Below are 15,773 nucleotides of genomic sequence, written 5' to 3' on the forward strand. Positions count from 1 at the left end.
CCTTTAATTTTTGGAGGTCAACTTAATAACTAACTCATTAATTTCTCACTTCATGTTAATCAAAAGGGTGAGCTTTAAATCAGGACAAAGGGTATTCATTGTAGGCCTATATCATTTTCTCATTCATGGTGATGTACAGCCAGTGGCCATATTCCCCCTCCCTACACACACACAGAAGCACAGAAAAAGTCTTGCATGAATACATGGGTCCTCCAGTTCTAACCTACACAGGAGCAAAGGTATGTTCACTTGTTCCCCTACTAAAAAAAAAACAAAAACTAATAGTTATATGTTGTTTTGTTTTGTTTTAGGCGTGTGTGTATGTGCGTGTAAGAGTACTCCGACTGAAGAACCTTTCGTAGCTAGAGGGAATTTACTCTGAAGGAACAACAAAACACAATCAGAAATCCCCCCCCCCCCCCCCCACAAGAAAAAAACAAACAAACTGAAAATTAAAAAAAAACCAAAAAAACAAAACAGTGTCCTGTTATCCCTTTTGCCATGTTAGAATACTTATGACAACAAGTGACAAGCAATCATGGACACACATGCATTACTGGTACAGTGTATATTAAATCAACAAATCATGGAATGGTTCATGGTGAAGGATTTCCTTTCTAGCATATTTGTTGTGATTTAAACTCGAAGTGTTGATAAAAGGCTGTTTGCTTGCTGCTGTTGTAGTTGTTGTTTTAGTAATGGGAAAACAGCCTGTGAGGATACATGGAAAAATAGATCCACTTCATTTCTTTTCTTTCTTTTTTTTTTGGGGGGGGTGGGGGCATATCATAAAGGACCAAAGTAAATCAATCTGAAATGAAAACATTTGTGATGTTACACATAAATGCTTCAATAAAAATCAATTACAGTTTGAGAGAGAGAGAGAGAGAGAGAGAACTCAAGTGCAAGGATACAACACTCACAATATAAAATTGATATTACTCTGATGAGTGTTTACATCTACAGCGTATATATCTATAGCGTTAATCTCAGAAGAATAAACAGAGTACATATATACCTCCAAAATGCAAAGCATCATTGCAGAGCCCCATCACAGATGCACCGAGGGATAGCTCTTCGTCCACATACATTGCAATGCAATTGATTTATGTATCTCATACATTACTACTCTTTTCCTTGGTTTGAATTTGGTGAAAAACGAAGTTTACAGGTTTTCAATTTGTGGCCACTAAAATCATGGGTTGTCACTGCGATGACACAATGAGCTAATCACACAATAATAAGCAACTTATATCCTCCCAAAATACCCCTGGCCATGGATGAAAGACACAACCTGGGTTGGTTGGTTGGTTGGTTGCACAGTGCTTCTTTCTCGACTATGAACACTATTTGTCCACTGGTCTTGTGAGTGAAATGCAGTCCAGATCGGATCCAACTCTGCTATTGAGCCATCCCACGATGCACCTGAATTAGGGCTGGGCGGGAGACAATTACAAATTGGCTCTATCCCAAATTGTTTCCCTTGCTGTGCAAATCTTTAAAAACATCTGATGTGGATGGCTCATGATCATTAGTGATCACATTATAACATGTCCAACAGGCATCTTGCTGATTTTTTTTTTGTTTTTTTGACTATGATAACTGCTTCAAATCTGCTCCATTTAACAAGACATGAAATACAATTTTACACACCTACATAAATTTGGAAATGCAAGAACTTTATAAATCATAACTTTATAAACCAAATCTTTGAACAGCATAGTGCCTACTGAGCTTGAAGTATGACAAGACAAGAGTGAAGGATTTGTAAAGGTAAGAGCAATGAGTAAGCATCATCAATCTTCCTTGATGATGACAGATATCCATCCTAATGCTACAGAAAAAAAAGGTGTTCCTGTACCCTGTGAGAACATACTGCTCCTACATGCAGTTCATACCAATGGATCATGAACACGCATACGGTATGAATACTAGAATATAAATAACTGCTTTGCTTTGACAGCCTCACATACTTTGCAAATCGTATCAGGGGTCCACATAAACTCTTATCCAGGGATTGCATGCAAGTAACTAAATTTCATTCCTCATGGGACAGATATAAATCTGCAAAACATTGGGGTCATTTGTAGAAAGCAGATATATCTGGCAAACAGTGTCTGCCTGTCTTTGAGCTAAGTATCATATGTGCCTGATATGATTGTCAGCTACCTAAAGCATGACTGAGATACAAAACACATTCAAATCACAGAACGGCTTTCTCTTCAGCTCCCAATAAAGAGCATGTTTATCGTCGTGGTGGACTGCGTCTGGGTCGGTCGTAGCCGTGGTCGAAGTTTCGGTCGTATCCTCTGTCTGGTCCTCGGTCATACTGCGAGCGCTCCATACGGCCACTGCTATAGCTGGCATCATAGGATTGGAGAAAGGACAAGATCAGAAAGAGTAATTACCAAACGGTAGATGTGTATAAATAGACCATTACGATGTGTCTCATTAATTCACGCTAAAACCATGCGACATAGTCACACATATTAATTTTCTGCCTCAAAATAAAATACACCAATAGCACTTAACAGCACTTACAAAGTGTATCTCCACACCAAAGGATCTGCTCCATAATTCTATTTCTCGGAGTCATTATTGTCTCAGTGGTGTGGGGGGGGGGGGGGTGGGGACAGACACAAGCCTATTATAGAATATGCCATATGAAAAGAAATTCAGTGTGCATTTCCGTACCATGTTCAAGTTGGCTTAACAAGGCAAAACCTAACAAACTGAATTGCAGAACTTTCATCAGAATCAGTTATGGGATTTTGATGTTTCATCTATTCCATGAAACAGTCATATCTAGCAGCAAAACGTGATGTAAAGCCAGAAATGATTGCATGCCTTTTAGTTTCGCAAATTTTGCAAGAGCCAAGATTCACAAAATTAAAATGCACATGTAAGTTCTTGTCTACACTAAATGCATTGAATGCAAGTGGTAATTCACGAAAATTTCATGCCACAAAAAAAGGCTGCTGGTTCAAATTCGCTGAAATTTCATGCGGCAAAAAATTCTTGCTTTACAATTTTGTAGATGAAGTAATGTCACTGCCTTTGAGTCTTCCACTGACCTGTACACAAATCTTCACTAAATTTCCTCTTTTTTCTATCAAATCAACACACTCGCACACATAAACACACACACATTATTGTTTTGCAATTACACAAAAATTATTACTTTAAGGGGAAAGGATTTTAGTTGCAGGATTTTTGACACAAAACAAAATTTTTCCCTTTTTTTTTCCATATGATCAATGGGAATTTGATGATGACACCATCACCTCAGTTGATTTGCAGGTGGTTACAGACCAAAATCATTACTTAGTGAAACAATATGAAACGTGTGACAAATCCACATCAGCCTTATTCTTAATCTAATTTTGATGGAACTTCTCTTCTGTTCATCTGATTTTACTCTGGATATCCACTATACAAGTCAATTAGAACGTAGTGACAAAGCACACTTTGACACACTTGCTTTAATATGGTGCACTTATAAGACTTTTCTCTTCTACTCCTCATACAGCTGTTGTATTGCTAACAGGCACACAATGTGTCGTACATCACATGCTACTTGATGACTCTTTGAAAATGAAAAATAAAGAAATACACAATTTCAGGGGAAGCATGACAAAAGACAGCCTTCATTCAATTTGAAATGCAGCGAATTTGGGATATTAGGGGTGCAAAACTATGCTTCAATAAACAGAGAACTTTGCTACAAAAAGGTCAACAGCATGATAAAACAGAAGAAAATAATGGCAATCATTGATAATGAATGACTTTTCACCGAAACAGATAAAGTTGTTCAAATACTGCATAGTTGTTTCTTTGTTTTCAGGTTGATTGCCTTGTTATACCATAAACTTAATTGCTTCTTCCCCTTGGAGTAATATGCATAAAGGTCATATAATGCTGAAAGTAACTTCATGCAGTATGGAGAGAGAGAGAGAGAGAGGGAAGCATATGACTTTTACAGAATCATTATCTTGCATTACATAACTATTGCAGCTTTGGGTATTTTGAACTGGATGGATGAGGCTTGAGATACAACCAATTTGCAAGAAATTATTCACAACCATTACACACGCACTCTGAACAGGAACACAGCAGCCGAGTTCACTTAACTTCAAAGTATGTGTACACTTGGCAAGCAGCATAGCATAAAATATCTGAACTTGAAAATGTGCTATCCCTGTGGTTATTTTTTTCAATCTTTATCTATTATAATCACAGGACTAAAGAGAGGAATTTGAATACGGGTTTATTACCTCTGTGTTGCTAAAGTCATACGAATATGATATTTCACTGTAAACAACACTAACATTTCTTTTAATTCTGAATCATTTGAAATTTCAATATCTTCATCCAATATCAATTTGATAGCAAGCTACAAGTAACACAAAATGTCACTCAAACATATAACCTGATATTTTGAATTAGCATAATACAGGTTATTATCTTTTGTATCTCATTTATGATTGAAGATAAATAAGAATTTCTCCCTGCCTGAAGGAAGTTCTGTATCACTACTCAGTACATTGGACACAATACGCTCGAGAACCGCTTGCTTGTTTTGGAGAAGTAATCTTCAAAATTTTTTTTTAAGTATCTAGTTGAAAAGATTGACAGCAGGTTTCACAAAAGAATACTTAAAAAAACCATTCTGCATTTACCTAGGTGGGGGCCCAACAGGGTAGTCCCTTGGCTCTCGATCATAGTCTCTTCTTTGTTCACGGCGCACGTAATCACGACCACCTACGTCACGCCCACCCCCATAATCCCTGCCACCATAATCACGACCTCTTGGTCCGGTAGGGGGTCCACCAAAACCAGGGCTCCTAGAGTAAGACAAAGCACACGCATTATACAACATATCTGTTGCAAGAATATCCTGAAATCAAATGTTATAATAGACTAAACAAAAGGTATTTTGTGCAATCATAATGATATTAATACTTAAATAACATGGAACTAACGTAGGCACCAACATTATTGGGTGACACTTGTTAAAGGTCATCAAACTGTTGCTAGCTCATCTCTACGCTATTGCTCTGATTTTACTCGAGTGGTTAGTTGATACGGCTTCATAAGATGTGTCTACTCAGCTCAGTCCGTAGATATTTATATACAGCGCAAAAAGTTGTAAATCCTCCTATGAGACTTCGCTATCCCGCTTCGCGTCTTCTGATCCCAAATGCTCGCTCTTGTTACTGTACTAAAGCGTACTGTGACTGTCGCGATGGGTAAAGATTGCGATAGTATACTAGCTTGCGACGAATAGGTGCGTGGTAGAACATCAACTGCTGTGCAATATTTAGCAGTGACAGGGTTGCGAACTTGCGAAGATAGCTGGACATCACTTATGACATGAAAACACCGCACATATAAGCTCCTCCTCTGAAGGCATTACGAAGGTACAAGCTTAACAGATTTGATGATAATAATTGGCATGCATGGGAATATCAAGCAGCATGAATTCCTATTACCCAGTATTAGGATGAATGAGAGCACTTAAGGGACAGTACACAGAAAAATATTAGCTACTTGTGTCACGATGTTGTAAGGTATGCCTCCGCTTGCCCAGCTTCATGGTAATCCACAAAGTTTGCACACTTTCTTTTTGTGGGAGTTATTCTTTGCTCCTCCCCGCATGACACTGTGGACATGACTTCTAAATTTGTGCAAAACGTGAACAGAATAGTGATCTTTGACTTTCTACCCATAAACACTGCTTAAATTCTTCTTCCATTCAACTTAAAAAGCCATACATTCAAGAGACCATTTTTTGCCAATAGTTCATAAATATCTGCTCTGGAAAACTTTCTTTTCTCTTTCTCTCTCTCTCTCTGACTCACAGACTGATATTTTCCTAATTTTGCCAAGCTGGCATTATGTGATGCATAGTCTACAAATGTTAATTCTAGAGTTTTGTCCTATAACATGTCTGCAGTTTCCAAGGTATTGTAGGAAAAAGACAAAAGTTCTTATGTACATAATAATATATATATATATATATATATATATATATTTTTTTTTTTTTTTTTTTTTTGGGGGGGGGGGGAGTGGTGTGAGGGCAGGGACATGATCATGCTCATTAACATACAGTACAATAGCAAGGGGGAAGGAATTAAGATTTGGCAATGGGGAGCTCTCATTACTTTTTTCAACAGCACTATTGGTCCTACAATTGTACTTACACATGCATTCTAATACACATAAGGATGATACGGTAGTTTAAAAAAAAAAGCAAAACATGACTGATTCATTCATGCCAACATGCACAAAACATTTATGCTGATACGGGAGCTGGTAATTGAACACAAACTATGGGAAATATTCCTTTCTGTTGAAAGTTCACAATGCAGAAGCACAGATGCCCTCGCTTCTAGTATGTTAACTACGTGATACAAGACGATCTCTTCAGTCCTCTAAAGAGCATCTGACTGAGGGAGATGGAGAGCGAACGATTGCTGTTACAATTCTTTCAGTCTTCACTGTTTTAATTACACGCAATATAACAACAGTGACATCGAAACTCAGCAAACAGGGGTCGATTTTCTCAGAATTGCGATTTCACGCGTATCCAAGTGCTCTGTGCTAAAATATGAAATCGAGGCACGAAAGAGACGTATCTATTGCTGTCTCGCTGGCTCCGCTACAAAGGTGGCAATGAATTAAATGAAGGGATTGCCTTATCATGGATCATCAAGTGCAAAACACTCTACAATCGCGTAGAGCTGTGGGAGTCATTACACAGCAAATTGAAAGGAAAGCTTGACAAAATTGCGAAGTTAGCTTGATGTGGGACACTGAAAGTGCCGCTATTGCGTAGTTGTCAACATGGGGATAAGAGGATTGTAAGGGGGCTCCAGTTGATAAGTCCCCAAGACAACCATACTTGTCCAGTTGAATTTGCGAGAAGAGAATTTTTCCAACTGCTGCAAAGATAGCACCAAAAGACTGGAGCAGTAAAGAGCATCTCTGCGTTTTCTTTCGTTTTGTTTTGCTTTTTCTTTTGCTTTTCAAAGCAGATGTTTAGCTATATCAAATCGACCCCTTTCGCTAACATAAGTAGCACACTTCCACTAAGCGATACCTGCGACGAACTGGTGATCTGCTGCGATACGCTGTCTCTCCGTAACTGTATGAATCGTTATATCTCGAACCCCTGCTGTCATCTCTGTAGCCACCACCGCGACCATAGTCACCAGATGCGTAGCCACCACCGCTGCCACGGCCATAATCGCTAGGATAGTCGCGATAAGAGCCCCGTGGTGACCGTGGTGCTCCGTATCTTCCTCCCCCTCCACCGCTGGGTGGTCGTCCGCCATCGCGTCTCCCTCCTCCTCCTCTACCACCACCTCTTCCACCACCTCCGCGCCCACCACGACCATTCTGGGCTCGAGATGGCTCCACTTTAATACGACTTCCGAGGAGAGTGCGACCATTAAGCTCTCGCAGTGCTGTCTCCGCTTCTGCCAAAGACTCATACTCTACGAAAGCGAAGCCTGGTGGGCTGCGAGCCATCCACACATCTACAAGACGGCCATATTTACCGAATTCTCTTTGTATGTCTTCCTTGGTGGTGTCATGATTGAGGTCGCCGACATAAAGTCTGCCTTCTAGAAATTGGTCTGATAAGATGAGGTGACGAAAATGCAGTAAATGAGATAAGTTGTATACACATGATTTTAAATTTACTAGGTAGGTTAAGAAAATTATTTGTTTACACTGAGGACAATGGAAAAAAGTAGAGGAAAAGAGCACAACCATTTAAAAAATGGATAGAGAAAATTATCAACACATCATGAAAAGTCAAGCAATTACACAATGCATTTACATGAGCATCCTACCATTTGAGAATCTTAAAAAGTCTGTAGAATGTATCATGCTTGTACTGTATACAGCTGTATGACATTTGAAACAGTACACCTTAATTTGTACATAGAGAAACTGTTTAATGGAATGAATATTGTCTTACACAACAGGTGTATAATACAATGTAGTAATATTGCTCTTGTCAGTATACTTTGAGAAAAGTAAGGACTTTGCATGTAATCAAAGTCACATACTGTAAAAGTGGATATTTTCGTGGGAGTCATCTTTTGCACAAGACTGGTTAAGATGAATTCCTTGTGTTTTTACAATTGTAATTCCGCTAAATCAGGCCATTATTTGCTGGAACATATGGCAAGCAAAACTAATTGTTTGCTTTTATTTTCACGCTAACTTCTGGTTGCGCAAAATGCGAGAAAATTTCCACATTTACAGTACTACAAAATGACCACTGTAACATGTTAATATAAAATGTAGCACAAGATTGCATGAGTTATTATCCATAATCAGCCGATCACAATGACTATGCTATATCAGAAACTGTTGCATTCACATTTGATTCCCCCTCCCCCTTTTTTTAAAACACACTTAAATTGGTTTGACAGTAACTGTAACTAAACCTCAATTGATATTCTGTTTCACTCTTTTGGGCTCTACAGTCTATATCACACTGACAAATAAAGGCAACTCGTATTACTCAATCTGTTTAAAGCTCACAAGAGTTATAGTAGACTCTGCTGCCACCAAACTACTTCAAAGTTGTTCAACCACATTCCTAACTACAACAAGAAAGTTCAGTAAACTCTGCAAAAGTTAAAGCCACACAGATTGATTTTGCAACTACATTGTAAGTACGGTAAATTTCAAAGTCAAGAAATTAAAACAGTTTTTTGTTTTCCTTAGAAACTGGAACTTGAATATTGCATAAATCAAAAAATCTTTTTCTCTTGTCTCATACACTGTACTTCATTGTGTCTGAAAAATGAGCATGTTCAGACCTTGTCCTCGGGCAATTCTTTCCCTCCATCAAACTTTAAAATCACAATTTCTTCAAACCTTCACTTACTGCATTTTCTTGCGTACACTGTAGTCCTGACATTGGTACAAATGTACAGTAAGTCTATACTCAAAAGTAACATTCAAAACTTTACCTACATGTGTAACGGTACCTACAGTACAAATGCACGTTTCATAACTGACGCTTCAATCTAGATTGAATACAATTTAATTCTAGGAGCGTACTGGGAACCATAATGAAATGTTTTAGCCCACTGCAAGAAAGCTTAATCTTTGTATTACGGGCAAGTCCAAGATAATGTCCCCTCAGATGCTCAAAATTCATCTTGATTTAATCAAAAAGTTATTGATATCATGTTGTAGCTAAAGAGTTAAATTATATATTTCCAGCAAAGAAAATATTGAATTATGCAAATTTATGCAAGAAATATGGCCCTAATTGCATAAATTAAAAACAAACCTTACGTATGGGACAAATTACAAATATTCATCTAAAATCAGTTGAATTTGTCCTTGACCTAGTTTCTTTATGGACATGACCCCCGTATGAGCTAGTATAATTTCCAATCGGTAAGACAAGGTCAGCACATTAATTATGCAAATTATGCACTTTCCCTGAAGTTTTTTCTGAAGATTTCTAACATTGACCAATCATACTTCAGGAAGTTCTAATTCATTCATTTTAACTCCGGATTAGCAAAACTAAATGTGGAAATTTAATTAGTCCTTCGTCTTATAACTAATTAAAGTTTGCTTACGTATGGGACAAATGCCTTACGTATGGGACATTACATGCAAAGTGAATGGGAAAACCACCTTTTGACATGGATGCTATATCCTTACATTTGTTTGGTTAATGAAAATCTTTGCATCTACTCTGAAGGATATAAATGTCTATATATCTGCCTCTCCTACTCAGTTGACCTCAGGGAGAGTGTATGAACAGCATTATTGAGTCATTCTATGCTTAAGAAAGGAAAATAAAGAATATTCATTTATTTTCTTATTTTCATTACAGGCTGTGCAGCTGGTCTTCAATTAACATTCCCCTTTAACATTTTGATATTGGATATTTTCTTAATTCAGTTATCATTTTCAACTTTACCTCTCTACAAAATGACTTTGTCCAAGAGAATGGGATTCTCTGAGTGTCATTTTAGGTGCAGTACACTGTTCAGCATGTACTACAGGCTGTACAGTCTCAAAAGGGAAATCAAAACAAATGTGCTTGTGGCGCTCATCAATGACAACTTTACAGGTCTTACTGAAAAGAAAAATCACTTGAGGTGACAGCAGGTAACTTTGTCATTACTAGAGTTGATAGCAAAGGAAAAACCCTATGAGAATACTTTTTATTTTGATATGATGTTTACTATTTCAACTGCACACCCTCAGAATATGTCCTGACTTTATCAAGGTCATGAACATGATTTCTGAAAATCCGGTAAAATGAAGACTATAGTTTACATGTGCCATGAACCACAATATCAATACTGGTTCTGTGGTTGGAGTGCTAAAAACACAAATTACACAAACAAATAGGGAATTCAATTTTCTTTTCTATTTTGTGTTTGAAGAGACAGATGTGCTCTGAGACACCTTCATCAACTCATACTTACTTTGTACCCCACATCTACACAATTATCAACATGCATTCAATCTGGTAGTGTATGATCAAATGAGGTTATTAGAATTTATCAAAATTGTAAGTTTCGGATCAGTGAGTTACTTAAGTGTTTAAAATCTAGAATTACATTTTCTCTTAAGATTTGAATACAGATAATCTTTCCTGTATCACTACACAAGCATGTACATTTGTACAGCTGTATATACATGTATGTACAAAGGACACAAATTTTGTCGTCTTTGGTTTCATAGACCTGAAGCCATGCAATTTGAAAAAAAGCCATTATCAGTACATACATTCTTCTATCTCTTTGTTCTACCACGGCTTTTAAAGTCTAAAAGTTTCATTCAAATTTGATTGATTTTGCAGAAGCTAAAATTCACATGGCAAAACATGATGATTACAGAGCAAAATGAATTACTCTTGTTGTTGTGTTTTGTGCTGCATTTCAAACAATTATAAAGCTCTATAAAAACTTAGACAACTTGCCAGGTAAGCCTAGAACTACTGAAAGTACCCACTTCAAACTGTATTTGCAAATTACACTGTTCATGACATTTGATTTTACAGTTGAAATTATCAAGACTACAAATTAGTCATGGTACATGTGCATGTATGCTACATCAAGGTCGCAAGCTAGAATTCGCACACTTTTTTTTTCAATTGATAAAAAATATTGACTAGAGTATTACAAATGGGCTAGAAATAGAGTGTCAGCATATACTGTACCTGTATGTGTAGACATCATGAGGACAGTGTTTATGCAAGACAGAATCCAAACTAAGACATTTAATTGTAAATTGGTAACTACTTTATTTGTCTTATTTTAGCTTTTGTTAGGTACCTGAACCGGGAAAGCACCCACTTAGAAGTCTATTTCATTTGCTAAATGTTGTAGTATGATTTGTGTAACTGAATATGACACTATGGGAAAATTTAAAGTCATTCCCATGAATACACTTGTGCCCTAAAGACAAATGTCCCATACGTAAGTTGAGCCATGTCCCATACGTAAGGTGTACTTTCGTTAATTAAACCAACTTCATGAAAATATGCTTTATTCTTTTGCAATGAAACTTTGTTGAAAGATACTTCAGTATTGTACCGTTCTTCACTTCTAAACAGAACTTGATCAGTAAGGTACTTTCAGAGGATTTTCAATTCAAACTTTATTTTGAAAAATCCAGTTTTTCTCTGGTCCCATACGTAAGTTGCCATATTTTTCTTAATAAAATACTTAACCCAAGGTCAAATGACATCAAACTTAAACACAATATTCTTCTCAGGGCTACCAGTCATCCTGATGATATACAGTAAAATCCAAGTGCTCCTTCATTACTTTTCAGAGGTTTGAAATCTCTGAATGTCCCATACGTAAGGTGCGCGATATCTTGGACTTGCCCTTACACATAAAATTCAATCGTTGCACTGTTTGCATTTAGAATGCTTACAGTACATGCTACCTGTATGGCACACTCTTGACCACATCTTCAGGTGCTACAATGTGTACACAATGTGTAGGTACACTTGTACAAATGTAGCAAGGCAAGCTTCTCAACCTTGTTCAGCATAGTATGGTACAATTTGGACACATTCAGGCTACTCTTACAGTACTTCAAGTTTGGATGGAATGTACAGTCTTTTACATATTAGGTCAAGTAAAAAAAGAAAGTACAAATTTTTGTAGTTTCTCATCTGGATTTTTGTAGACAGATGATGTGGGAAAATTAATTCTCTTAAAAACAGCAAGAACATGATTGCCAAAACGTCAGGAGTGGGTACACAAAAGATGCAAACAGGGACAGGGAAGACAAATTTGTAATATTTTCATTAGCATTTTGTAAAAAAGTAAATGGTTACAAAAAAAAAAAAAAATTGAAGCGGTGCCAAAATTGGACATGCAAAGGATGGAGGATGAAAAACTACTTTCTGTCGTTACTTGGCCTCACCAGTTACTTACAGAGTGACGGGCACACATTGACATACAATGTAGTAACTATATTTCAAACCAATTTCGTCTCGTCACAACAAAATAAATTTCTTTCCATTGTTGTATAAAACACAGGTTTCATAAGTCATGACATGTATTTGTCATGTACAGAAGTTCAAAGAAACACAAACTTCTAATACCATAGAAACACACTTCATCTTGTGTGTGCATTACATAACAACCAATAGCACAAATGCACTACAACTTAATGCAGAGCAGGTTTGAAAGAATACTTGAAAATATTGCCTATTAAAAGCACAGATATATTTCATCTTTTGTTGGATTTACTGAAATACATGTACTGTACAGGATAGAGTCTACAACAACCAGTTTACCACTACACATCACCACATGCATCACAGCGAGATTACCACCCAGATTAGAACTGTACAACTCTGAAACACAGGCAATTCAGCCATATAACTAGCTGCCTCATCTTACAGGAGAGCTTGAGATGCCAACATTGTCAGCAAAAAGCAGACTAGACCATCATAGTCATACCTGTTTCATACTCCATACAAGCGAGGTTCAAAATGTTAGAAATCAAACAAATGCTCATGTCTGTATCAAGCTCAGAGTCTATAGCCTAGTGTAAAGCAAAGGGGTATTCGCACATCAGGCAGGGGCCCTTATTATGTAGGCCTTAAAATCGCCACTCTGCATAGACCCTAAAATGAATTAGGTAGGGGATCTATAGCTAAAAGCGCAAAGAACAAAAGTAAATGTGCAGGACTGTGCGCAGTATGCTTGGAACTTTGCTGGGTTGGAACCCTACCACAACCAAGCAAACCAAAGTGAAAACAGGCCGGTTTTTCTTGAAAATTGTAAATTTAAGTAAGAAATACCCATTATATCAATAAGAATAACCTTACATACTGTATGTAAATTGTTACCACGGTTCCCTGTGTGCTTCATACAGTGTATATGGGGGCGTGGTTGTGGTGAGGTGCGGCTTTATTTTGTTGTTGTTGATTTAGCCCATATACATATCAAAGTAACAAAACTGCATCAAGGTTTGACCTCTTGTGCCAAAATTTGACCTTGTTCAAAACTAAAAGCATAAGTTTTGAGGTTTCTACAACTAGCCCCCAGGCCAGGTAAAGTCAGATGGCATTAAATTTATGTCCTATGCTATGGTCAATTTATGCCAATGGCAGAATGGGCAGCTTATGAGCAATCTTGTGGTTGACTCAACTTGACATCTATGTGTCATGTCCACTGTGATACTACAGACAGGGAATAATTTTCCTGGTATCGCGTCGCAATTTGCTATGCATTTTTAACACTGCTACACAAACTAACTTTTGTGTAGCAGTTTTCTTCCATAGAAGTGTACAGGATAGCATTTAAAATATTGTTCATCAGCTGAAATTGCTAATCAAATTTGAGTTGGAAAATTATTCCCTGCTATGAGTGCTAGAGTACCAGACCAGGCTATATTGCAAAAGGTCAATACTTCATATAAATTTATAAAGCCTGAAGATGAAGCTCGAGAGCGAGAGTAGACTCTCTAACATTTAATACTAGTTACTCTAGACACGTCTGTAAAATTTGATAGAGTTTTCTAACGATTCTAGCTGTTGTATGACAATAAAGAGACTCAAATGACTGGTCCTCTGAGCTGAGCTGAGCTGACTCATTGTGACTGGCTACAAACGGTCTCCATGTCTGCTTTGCTCGTCATACTCCAGCTCCAACTAGCATAACTCTGGAGTCTACGCTTTCAACACAAGTTTGGATTGCAGATCCTTGGCTGACCTGGCGATGGCGCAAGCTGTCTAGCTTGCCTGGATTTGCGGGGCACAAGCAAGGCAAAGGCTGAAGTGAAAGTGAACAGTGAAAGCTCTCCCCAGCTTTGTGTAGGCTCCTTCAAGGCTTCAGTGCAGTACGTGTGCGCGTGGCGAAGAGTTGTTCCAGTGATGAACGCTGCCATGATAAATGCACGGTGCACGGCATGGCATAGAACGGGCTTAGGGCAAAGGAGTGCGACAGCGTAGAACGAAGGCGAAGAGGATACACACCGCGATAAGACATGAACAGAAACATAATTCTACAACTCTTAAAGAGATGTGAAACTGATATCAATGGTCCGCCCATTTCTAGGAAATATAAAGAAAATGATTACGGTCAAATCACACGGAAAACAGACCAAAATACAAAATATTTCAGCAAATTGTCAGCAGTCTTACCCTTCATTTTGATGCCCGGTTATTCGACGCGTCCTTCCCAGATGCGATGATGACGTAGGGTTTCGTCGCGCTAATTAAACCGCTGTGGTATGGCCGAACGTACACAAGTCCCCATGTACAACAATACATCATGTACCGCTTCGAAGAATATTACTGACGCCCTCTAACGATAAGAGCCGTGTGCTGGTCCAGCGAAGAAAATGCAGTTGTCGGTGACCACCATGCAGCCAAACTTATAGTTATTGTATGGTAGTGAAGTCTGAGGATATGGAGAAATAAAGCAAACTGAAGTTTTCCTCAGGAATCTTTTTTTCTCTATATTACGTAGTATCTGTGCGTATATGTACCCCAGACTGAATGGGGTCTGGATGAGGATCGTTTTCAAACCATATCGTATTTTCTGTTGAAATTCATCTCCGACATGCATTCAAAAGATAAACATTTTAGACTTGACCCCTCATGGTAAAAAATTCATTGAAGACACATTTGATCAAGCTGGTCTATCCAGTATTTGGCTTGGCAAAAATGAAAATGCTGGATTGGGCTTAAATATCAATTCTCTAGTAAAATCAAGACTGAATGGTATTTACTTGTCAGGAATGGGGAGTCGCATTATAGTCAAATCATACTTGCACAAATTATAGAATATCAAAAGTAACCATGTGCTTGAAAACTACCGTACTAAATCACCCTAAATAAATCTGATGTTTTTACTTTACGCAGGTTTTGGTGTAAATCACAAACTACCTGTAAACAAAGGTCAATTTAATGCAGACACACACCACATTAATGCAGTGCACATTCTACTTGTCTTCTCACATTTTATAAGGTGATGAATTTCACTATTGTGATTGCCCTTATTTTCAAAGAGATATATTATATGTATTTGTATCTGCCTAAAGAGTTATGTACAAGAAGGTTTCCAAGTCTTTTTCACATGACAGAACTTTATGATACTACATGTATATAAACACTGCACAGTTGAAGAAGTGATTATGTTGCAATTTTCTCAAAATTCTGAAGAAAATTTTTTAAGCGCCATAAATGGTGTACCAGTAAAATAGAGTTGGACCAACGCACACTCGTAGCAGGATAGTGAAACAGCCTG

At 37.7% G+C, this 15,773-nt stretch overlaps 1 protein-coding gene across 1 annotated transcript; it reads right to left on the reverse strand.

The window, feature by feature from the left end:
- Positions 1–1,059: 1,059 nt before the first annotated feature.
- On the reverse strand, positions 1,060–14,713 carry LOC139728591 (uncharacterized). Its single transcript, XM_071639529.1, has 4 exons — positions 14,666–14,713; positions 7,103–7,640; positions 4,680–4,844; positions 1,060–2,360 (listed from the first exon to the last, which is right to left on the reverse strand). Exons 1-4 carry the CDS (start codon positions 14,670–14,672, stop codon positions 2,246–2,248), a joined length of 825 nt encoding a protein of 274 aa, XP_071495630.1. The 5' UTR covers positions 14,673–14,713; the 3' UTR covers positions 1,060–2,245.
- Between the last annotated feature and the right edge of the window lie 1,060 nt (positions 14,714–15,773).

The sequence above is a fragment of the Diadema antillarum genome, unplaced genomic scaffold (genome assembly GCF_040938485.1).
Source record: "Diadema antillarum isolate AM-2024a unplaced genomic scaffold, OU_Dant_1.0 seq00000187_RagTag, whole genome shotgun sequence".
NCBI lineage: Eukaryota > Metazoa > Echinodermata > Echinoidea > Diadematoida > Diadematidae > Diadema > Diadema antillarum.